Raw genomic sequence first — 10370 nt, forward strand, 5'->3', positions numbered from 1 at the left:
GTCAAGGCAGAGATGGGTCACAGCCACAGTCCAGACGGGAGGAGGTTCAGACATGAAACATGGGTAGGCCCAGGAGACTCGGGGCTCTACGCCGCTCCCCTACTTTTTCTCACTTCTTCAAACTCTCTCCCTTATTGTCTTCTTCCAGCCTGTTCTTTAAAAGAAAAGTATCTCTTTATTGTATCATCACTTGATCATTTTGCTTTCTCCACCAAGATGACATCACAAAAACACTAATTTCAGAACTAGACTGACCTCCTTTCAAAACCTAGCCATGCCCACTGGCTCTGCAACTTGGAATAGTCACTTAACCCTAAGTTTTGGTCTCTTCATCTTTGCAGTCACTGCTTACGTGGCATTCAGTGAGCCAACATGCTCATTTTTTAATTTTTATTGATTCCTTATCAAGTGCGACGCAGTTGTGGACATTTGGGACAGTAACGGCACTTACTTGAAGGCTGACTGCGTTCTAAGTATTATATTTGAGGACTCATGTTACTCATCCCCATTTCGCAGATGAGGAAACCGAGGCATGGAGGGGGTCAGTTTCTTGCCCCTAAAGCTAGTAAGCCTGTTCCCAGAGTGAACACTGGTTACGCCACACACAGGGAGGAAAACAAAGTCCATGTCTGCATGGGGTTTTCATTCCAGAAGGAAAATCCAGAAAACTACTGAGATAGTTTGCAAGACAGAGATATTAGTTTCTTTCCTCCCCCCAACTCCATTGCTAAAAAAGAGAATCACATTGATGAGGAAGAGATCTGAGCCCTCTCCTCTTCCAACTCCTCCCCTCCCTTACTCTATGAATAAAGAAAAAAGAAACCAACAGAAGCAGGCCCTTCTGTGACAGATGCACCACTCACCTTAATCCACAGGTCAGAGATTCTCTAACTTGATCCTGCCTCATGAGCACGAGGAGGACTTGTAAAAACTGTGCTGATCCTCCCCAGGATTTCCGATGCAGTAGGTCCAGGGAGAGGCCTGAGAACTGGCACTTCTAACAAGCTCCCCAGGGAAGCTGATGCCGCAGCTCTGGGACCACACCTTGAGAAACACTGTCACAGAACTGCGCGTGAAACAGGTGTTTTCCTATAGCAAAGGTGCGGAACCTGAGCTACGGGAGGCTAGGGGCCTCACCAGAAGCTATTCCGCTAGTGAATGACAGCAGGATTTGAACCCTGATTTGACTCCAAAACCTGTGCTGTTGGCACTACACCCGAGTTGGAGATTAACACTAGGAATTCCCCGTTCTATGTCTGTTCACTCTATTCTAGAATTTCCGTTCTTAAAAGGAAAAGTCAAGGTTATTTTCATTTCCAATGAGAATAAAAGATAACTGGTGAAAGCTATTTTTAAACACTCCTGTTCATTACCCAACAATTCCTCTTCTAGAAATGAATACTAAAACAAGTACGGGCCATTTACACAATGGAATACTACTCCACTGCGAAAAAGAAGAAAAGTTTACCCTTTGCGACACTATGGATGGACCTGAAGAACATTATGCCAAGTGAAATAAGCCAGTCAGAGAAACACAAATACCATATTTCACTCGTATGTGAAATCTAATGAGCAAAACAGAGACAGACTCATAGATGCAGAGCAGATGACAGCTAAGAGGGGAGGTTAGGGGGTGGAGGGACTGAACAAAAAGGAAAAAGGACCCATGGATGTGGACAGCAGTGAGGTGATTGCTGGGGGTAGGGGGTGTATAGGAAACTCAATGGTAATGGAAAAAAACAGTAAAGATTAAATTTTTTTAAGACAGAAATCTATAGTAAGAGAGTCACCGAAAATATAGCTCAAAATACAAAGATGCTAAATGTTTTAGCAAAAAACTGGGATTCTAAATATCCAATATTAAGGGACTGGTTAATAAATTATGGTACATCCAAAAGATGAAATATTATGAAGCCATTAAAATTATTTATTTTGAATTTTTATAACGTCAAAGTATTTATGATACATTAAATAAAACATAACACATAACTAAATTCAGTAAGTTCTCATGTTATTCAAAACAATGAAACAGGAAATAAACCAGAACATTGACAACAGCTACCTCTGATTCTAATCATTTTCTGCACTTGCCAGACTTATACAATGAGCTTTTATCATCAGAAGAACCAAGCACTTTCTTTTTCTTGATTAACTACAACAGACATTTTCAAGACCCATCATATGTTATTCAATTCCTAAAGAGCCAGGAAAAGCAAAACTGTGGATTTTAAAGCTAATATTTTAATTTCAGGTTACATTTTCCCTGACCCTCAGGAAAAAAAAAAAAAAAAGGGAAAAAACACAAGTGACAATCTTTATTACACATACACAGCAAGAAGACTAGAAAAATACCTGCAAAAATGACAACAGGGATTATTTTTGGTTAATAGAATTGTAAGGCTTTTTAAATCTCTTTTTCCCATAACAATTTTTATAACACTTTTAACAATGAACATCTATTACTTTTGTAATAAAAAGTCTGTGCTGTTTTTCTTTTTAAGAGACAACCAACGAGCAAAGTACAGCACATCCATAGAATGAAATTTTAAAAATATTGTAGAATATTTAACACCATGAAAAAAGTTTGCTACATTAGCTGACCATAGTATAAACAGTACATTCAGAATGATCCCATTGTTTAACAGCAAACAAAATGTCTATGTCAACAAAGAAAATACCTTGGAAGGGAAGTTTTTAAAAAATCTACATTAAACAAAAAAATTACTTTGTTAAATAGAAGACAGAGAAGGACTGAGCAGGAGTACGTTACTGCGAGACCCTTCTTTGAAATGGCTTTCCAGCTGTGCCTAGCCCTCATCTGTAACTGGCCTTCCAGCAGCAACAGGGCACTGAGTAGGGATCCTTCCTCCTGCTCCAGACTCAATGCTTGCGAGGCACATCGGCTCCAGCAGCAGAGGTCACCCCTCTCAATGGGGCAAACCACACATCATCTGGAACCTTAAAATAAGACCCCAATAGAGAACAGGGTCTTGGGGGGAAAATTTTAACTGCCCTCTTCGGCTACGAATCTGATTACAATTAAATATAACTTACCATCATTTGATGAAAGAAATGCACTCTCTATGTTGAAGATAATACACTAATTACAGAATTATACTCCCGGACTGGGCAGGGGCCTCTTGAGATCATCCTCAGACAATTTCCAGGACACTGTCTTTGGGATGCTATGTAAATATTGACTGGAAACAAGGAAGTCACAGTGGATGATCTTAAGTAAACTGTTCAAAAGCTTGGCTTCCTGTTTACACAATTTTAAGTCACTTTATGGCTAGCCACAAGGTGATTCGGCATTCTAATTTAATGTAAGAATTTCTTGACTTTACATATAATAAAAGGGACTCCAAAGAAACGCTGCAAAGCCAGGAGACACAGGAAGGAATAAAAATAAACAGAGAGACATGTCTTCCAGCCCAAACAATGAGAAATCTATGCCACTAGGTTATCAGTTCAATCTATCTCCAAATCACTATCCTCACTGTGACACAGGGCAGAGTTACGCACAGACGTCAGCACCAAGACCTCCTTCTCTGGGAGCAATCCAAATTCCTGTAGGAAAGCTTCAAGGTCCACAGCAAAGAAATCTTCGCCCAGCTGGTCAGTGACTCGAACAAAATTACCAATCAGTTCGCCCCCCTTGTAGATCAGCAGGGCAGGAAGGGCGTTCCTGGTGAACCGACTGCTGGCCCCGATAACTGAGCTCTTCACCCGGCAGAATTTGACTGCTGGGTACTCAGCGGCAAGGCAGATCATGCAACCGTGCATGGCTTCGGTCCCCGGAATGCCGTCCTCATAGATATGCACCATGATGAGGGTGCTTTTCTGTTCTTTATCAATCATGTCCAGGAACCCTTCTCCACTGGGGATCTCAAACACCTGCCTGAACTGGGGCCCCCTGTGAAGCTGCTGCCGCATCTCCTCCATTCTCTGCTTCCGGTACTGCTGCAGAAACTCCTCATCGTCTCGGTCCTCATTCATGACGGCCAACTCCTTCAGAGTCATCTGAAGGAGAACCAGCAGGAGAGCATCAGAAACACAAACTGAACACCTGTGGTAACAGTTAGTATGTACTGCATGCTCATGACACACCTTGTTCCGCACTCTGTATGTGTTATATCTCACTGAATTCTTATGCTAATCCCATCGGAAAGGGACCTTTATTGCCCCCACTTTCCAAATGAGGTTCCAAAGCTTCATATCATTTGCACAAGTTCACGTAGGTCACAAGTGTAGTGAGGCCGGGATTCAAACTAGATGACTTTAAATACCAGGCTTTTAATTACTGTATCAACATGGCTTCTCAATCCAAATAGGCAGCACGGGATAGTCACACTTCATGAGCTTTGTCCTTGTCACTCTGACAATGGATTATTTTATCCATGGTTTTGTTTTTGTTGACTAGACAAAAGGACATTAAGGAACTTTAAAAAGAACACTCAAAATCCCTGCCTGTTCTATGCACATGCACACATCACAGATACACAATACACAATACAGTCACATGCTAAAGTGGCTTTTGCTGCCCTGGCTGATGCAGCTCAGTGGATTGAGTGCCGGCCTGTGAACCAAAGGGCTGCAGGCCAGGTCCCCAGTTGGGGGCGCGTAAGAGGCAACCACACTTGATGTTTCTCTTCCTCCCTTTCTTTCTAAAAATAGAATAAATGAAATCTTTTAAAAAAAACAGCTTTTGCTTTTATAACAGCAGCTGTGGGTGTCCTGATTACGTTATAACCTGCTTTTTACCCCTTAGCATTATATCATAAACATTTCATGTTTCCATATATTTTTTCTAAAATTATACATCATGGGCCACATTTTGCTTTGCCACCCTCCTATTTCCGGCTTCCAGGCGGTGTCCAGCTCTGTTCTCCCGCAGACAGCTCAGCAGGGCACCTGTGATCATGCAGTGCGTTGCTTCCTCAGTCTGAGGAATCCTGTGAGCAGCGGGCACACTGCCCTGCAGCCAGCTTAAGTTCCTTCTCCTGCCCTGGAGCAGCAAGCCAGCCCGGCCCCTGCAACAAAGCCTAGCCCTGCCTCGCCTGGCACAGACCGGAGGGTGGAGGCCGAGGGACCGCCAGATCGGAAAGATGTTGCTGCGGCAGAGCCAGCATCATCTGAACTCGCCGGTACTTACCATTCCCAGGCTTCACACCGTCTCTGAGCTCTCTGCTCTACCCCAGCCCACCGCAGTGGCTTTCTGGCCTGTTGGGGTCTTTGTTTTTGTCCTAATGCCCTGAAATCACCCTTTTGGTCAAGGTGAGGGGCTCCTCACTTAGTCCTCTTATCTGCTCTCTGATCCAGCCTGGTACTTCCAGCCAAGCTGCTTTGGGCCGCAGCCAAATGACCTCAGGCACTCCTAGACATTCACCCGTGGTCAGAGGGCATGGGATGAAATACAGTCCTTTTGATACTGGGAAGAGACGGTCAGTGACCTAATTCCATATATCTTCCAGTGTCTTATTTGCTTCTACTGTACTGCTTCATTAGCATAAATCCTCATGAACAGGCTTCCGGTGAAACAGAACATCAACATGAAAAGAGCAGGAAAATCTGGCTTAGAATCCTAGATCCTATTAGCTTTTACTAGTTGCATGACTCTGGACAAGTCCACTCCATCTCGAAGCATTGGTTTCATCATCTCTAAAATGGAGATAATACCACCAACTTCAGAGGGTTATTTCTGTTCCAAGGTCACAGGTCAATAAAGGACAGGAAACTCACATTTACTGAGCACTTTCAATGGGCCAGGCACTGTGATGGGGATTGTACCCATACAGCCCTGGGTGTAGGGATACTGACCTCATTTATCAATGAAAAGCCAGGCTGGGAATGGAAGAGATGTCCCCACGGTCACTAGTGGCTGAGCTGAGATTCAAACCCATGTGTGTCTGAGTTATGACATGACTCCATACTTTCCCCAACATTGCACAGCTTCTTGGAGTCCGAATCAAACATCCTATACCTCCCGAGTTATTAACCCCAGTTGTAGCAGCGAGGGCAGCTTGTGAGAAAACCCTGGTGTGCTATGAATTACCTTCCCACTGATCTTCTCCTGCAGGTCCTTCTGTTTCTGTTGCTCCTCCTCTTCGTCCAGATGGGACCTGCAGCTCATTGAGAGCTTCTTGATCAGCTTCTCCATCTCCCGACACTGCTCCTCCCTTTGCTCTGTCTCCAACTGTTTGAAGCGGCGCCAGTCATTGATCACCCCCTTTGGACCTGGGTCAGGGGTGAACATGGAGGTAACCAAGGAGAATAGGCAAGGAATTAGGGACCAGCTCACAACTGTTAAAAGCTCGCTCGATCAACTCCACAGTGACGCTCACACAGGGCAGCACAGGCTACACACAATGACGTCCACTGCAACAGGTTCGCAGTACTTAAAGGGCCAAGCTACGGGTTCCACGTTAGGAGATGTGTTAAATAAGTTATGATCCATCTACTCAAAGGAATGCACAGGAACTCTTAGAAAGACGTAGCTCTGTTTCCTGCCATGGAAGATGTTCAAATGTATTAGGTTACAAAAAAACAAAAAACAAAACGCAGAGCAGTATCATGGTATGATCCTCCAATTTTTAGGATAAGAATTGTATGTATATGTTAAATATTTATGGATATCTATACAGGTATGTGTACATTTGTATGTTTATAGAAAAAGGGCTAAAGGGATGTGTGACTAGTTGACAGTGACTGGAGGGAGTGGGATCTAAGGGGGCTAGCGAGAGAGAACTTTCACTTTTTTCTTTCTCTACTTCTGTATGATCTGAATTTTTATAACATTATGACAGGCTGTCCTATTATTCAAGCTACCAGCATACCTGCCTGCCCCATGTGAATGACAGTACATCCTGCGGGATCAGTACTTGTAACCCTAGCCAGCTGACGATGGAATTGGCTGTGTGACTTTCTTTGGCCAATGGATTCTGAGCAAAAGATTTATGAGCACATTACATGCCTCCAACAGCCCTCTGTTGCTCCTTGAACTTGGTCATGAAAATGGCATTACCTCTGAGCCAGTTCCTAGAATGAGAGGATACGTAAAGCAGAAGCAGAGCTGCTGCTGACCCGCACAGGGAACACATAACATGGCTGAGAAACAGACCTTTGTTATCCCAAGCCATTGAGATTTAGAGGTCTTTTGTTACCATGGAAAAATTAATAAGAATCTATGTGCCACTAAGCTGTACACAAGAAAACAATACAGAATAATAATCATAATAAAATCTATGTGAAGAAAATGCTACCAAGAAACATTAAGAAAGACCTGAATAAATGGAAAGGCAGTATCATTTCCTGACTAGGAAGACCCAATATCACATGTTTCAATTATCCCTAAATTAATCTATATATTAATGCATTCCCAATTAAAATATGTGATTACACGTGTGTGCATGCTCCTAAAATTTCTCTGGAACAAGAAGAAAGCACAAGTTAAGAAAGTAATAACATAGGAGAGTATGGAGGGGGGAACAGCTCTACCAGATACTAAAGCATGTTATATAACACAATAACTAAAAACTGTGTGACATGGCACAGTAAGAGACAAATTAATGGGTGAATAAATATTTAAGTATAAGAAAAATCATAAAAACACTAAGAAAAAGCACAGTGTGAAGAAAGGTGCTTTAAGAAACAAAATTTAAGAAACTATAAAATAATGTTTGTAAGTACACAGAAATAAACAATTTTTGCCAGGAAAACAACATCAAGTCAAAAGACAAACAACAAATTGGTAGAAATATTTACTCATACCGTAGATTAATTTCCTTAATATAGAGCTCCCTAAGAAGAAAATGACCAACACTTAATTAAAAATTGAGCAAATAAGACATTATCTCTAAAGTCATGAGAAGAGGCTCAACGTCACTCTTAAAAAGGGAGAAAATAAAACTACAGTGAGTTACCACCTGTCACCCATTGGGACGGCAAAGATGAAAAGGTGTGAGCACACAGTAGGAGGGCAAGCATACGGAGAAATATCATACTTAAGGTATACAACAGTGCCACTTCAACTTGATAGCAATTTGGAATTACTAAAATGTAAAAATGTAAATATGCCTTTTCTAGGAATTTATACTACCAATATACTCATACCTATGGTATATGTGATAGCAAACAACTACTAATTTGAGAATTCAAACCCAGCCCAGTCTGTGTTTGTTATTATGTTGCTATGCCTACCTATTTGTATCATATAGAGACATAGCTAGAAGCATGCGCAGTGAAATGACAACACTAGGTCATCACTGGAAGGGGGACTGGAATTAGAGAGACGTGATCAGGAGACTTCCAACTGATTCATATTTAATAGACATTTCTAAACCCATTCCCAGAGCTCAGGGATTTCCAGTACCTGTGTTAACTGAGATGCCTTCGCCTGCCAACTCAGCATCTGCAGGCATCGACCTGCTGGCCAGGGCACCCCTGCCCTCATCCTTGTCCTCACGGTCGCTGTCCTCATCCTCACTGCTGCTGTAATAGTACTGCAGCTTCTCCCCCAGCAACTTATCGTCCAGGGTCGTCATGGCGCCTGGAGGAGGGCAACGAACATATTAGGCCCTTTGCTGGCTTCAACCAGACAGACTTGAATCTGAAGAGCAGGAGCTCACTTGTGCTGAGATCCCACTATTTAGAGGACCCTAAAAGTGACTTTTTTTTTTCATCAGCAGGATCTCAACAAATCCATACCATGACCCTGTGTGATAGTGTTAATCATGCTCTTTCTGTAGAAGGTAAAACTGAGGCTCAGAAAAGGGAAGTTTCTTTGCCAAACTTCAAAGCAAACGGTGGAACTGGGTCAGGCCCGGGTGGGGGGGGGGGCAGGGGGGCCTGACTACAAGAAACTGAAGGTGTCAGTCATGATCTTCTAAATAAGAGACACTAGTACTTATACTAAGGGTATTAGTGCAGTGGCTTGGAGAAATCTACTTACTGATTGGAGGTTTTATTTGCACATACATTTAGGTTTTCTCATCAATTAAGATGGTGAGGCAATTGAAATACTGGATAAGAATCCTCAGGAAAAACTCCAAGAAAAAGCATCACCAGGATGATGCTGAGTCACTAAGTCAATTACTTGTCTGTCTCATGCCTTCAACCCAGTCAGCACACTGAAGGTTTGGATGGATGGGGTCTGAAGCCCTACGAACTTCGGTTAAAAAAAGGGCCTATGACGAGATTTTACTACTTTCCAAGAGTTTAAAGGACAACAATTAAAGGCCTATATTCTGCATCAGAGGAAAAGCCTGGGACTTTCTGACATAAAGGCACAGCTTATCCCCTCACAGCCCTGGTCGCAGACCCAGCAGGGAGGCCGAAAACTGTGGCCCTCGCTCCTCCCACGAAGCGTAGCAATGCCACGCTTCCTTCACTGAAGATTTACCAGCGGACCTGTTGCGCTCCGTTACAGACCCTCCCACGGAACTGGGAGCTCTAGAAAGCAGGGGCATCCGAGGTCCAGCGGCAGGCCTCGACGCACTCTGCAAGCCAAATGGAGACAGCCTGGATCGGCGGGGGAATCCGGGGACCCCAGTGGTCGGAAGGGAAAAAGGATGCACAGGATGCAGGGTTAATTGGAAAAAAAAAGGAGAAGGTGCTAAGAAGGGGAGACGAACCAGCCGTAAAAGAGGTGGGGAACAACGCAGCACGGAGGTACAAAAGGAGACTGGGCGTCGGCGTGCTTCGTGTGGGCGGGGCCTGCGGAGGGGCTTCCGGAGAAGGCGGGGCAGCTGGAGGGAGCTCGGTGAGGGCGGGGTCTGCGGAGAGGCTAAAGAGGAGGCGGGGCCAGTGGAGGGGTTCGAGGAGGGGGGCGAAGAAACTTTGTGGGAGCCGGATAGAGGTGGGGCCCGCGGAGGAGGCGTAGCAGGGAAATCGTGGAGACCTCGGGGGCTCGAAGGAACGCGCGGACAAAGCAGGGTCCCTGACCTTCCGTATTCCACCACATCCCACCCACATTCCATGCCTGCTGCTTCTTCACCCCTGACCTCAATGCAGTTACCCGGTCTAGGGCAATCCGGATCCCTTCGGGCTGGCAGCTCCGGGCACTTGGGAAGAAAGAGAGCTCTCGGCTGGAGGAACAGAAGAGGATTAGCGCCTAGAACACCAAGAGAAAAGCCACCGGAGTCCCGACTGCACAGACCAATGAGCCGCGCTTCCTGCGTAAGGGCAGACACAGGCAGCCCAATTAGAGGAAGCCTCTCTCAGCAGCCAAGGAAGCAGCTATGGGTACTGCTTTGGGACAAAACACCTCCCATTTGTGTTTTCGTTCTTAATTACATTGTAAAGCTGTATTACATATACCCAGCTTTGAATAGTGAGAAAAATGTATTCGGTTACCTTGGAAGTTTCCGAAACTA

At 44.2% G+C, this 10370-nt stretch overlaps 1 protein-coding gene across 4 annotated transcripts; it reads right to left on the reverse strand.

Annotated features, from left to right (window-relative positions):
• Window positions 1-1906: 1906 nt before the first annotated feature.
• On the reverse strand, window positions 1907-10156 carry PDCL (phosducin like). 4 transcript variants are annotated; one of them, XM_090274682.1, is made up of 4 exons: window positions 10013-10156; window positions 8369-8545; window positions 6053-6234; window positions 1907-4020 (listed from the first exon to the last, which is right to left on the reverse strand). In XM_090274682.1, exons 2-4 carry the CDS (start codon window positions 8538-8540, stop codon window positions 3469-3471), a joined length of 906 nt encoding a protein of 301 aa, XP_090130808.1. In that variant the 5' UTR covers window positions 8541-8545; window positions 10013-10156; the 3' UTR covers window positions 1907-3468. The 4 variants fall into 4 exon arrangements, with proteins under 4 accessions (XP_090130808.1, XP_090130809.1, XP_090130810.1 ...); XM_090274683.1 differs by having other exon boundaries at window positions 9999-10156; XM_090274684.1 differs by lacking the exon at window positions 10013-10156 and adding an exon at window positions 9630-9697.
• Window positions 10157-10370: the final 214 nt, after the last annotated feature.

This window comes from Furipterus horrens, unplaced genomic scaffold, assembly GCF_987537825.1.
Source record: "Furipterus horrens unplaced genomic scaffold, mFurHor1.1.pri manual_scaffold_4, whole genome shotgun sequence".
NCBI lineage: Eukaryota > Metazoa > Chordata > Mammalia > Chiroptera > Furipteridae > Furipterus > Furipterus horrens.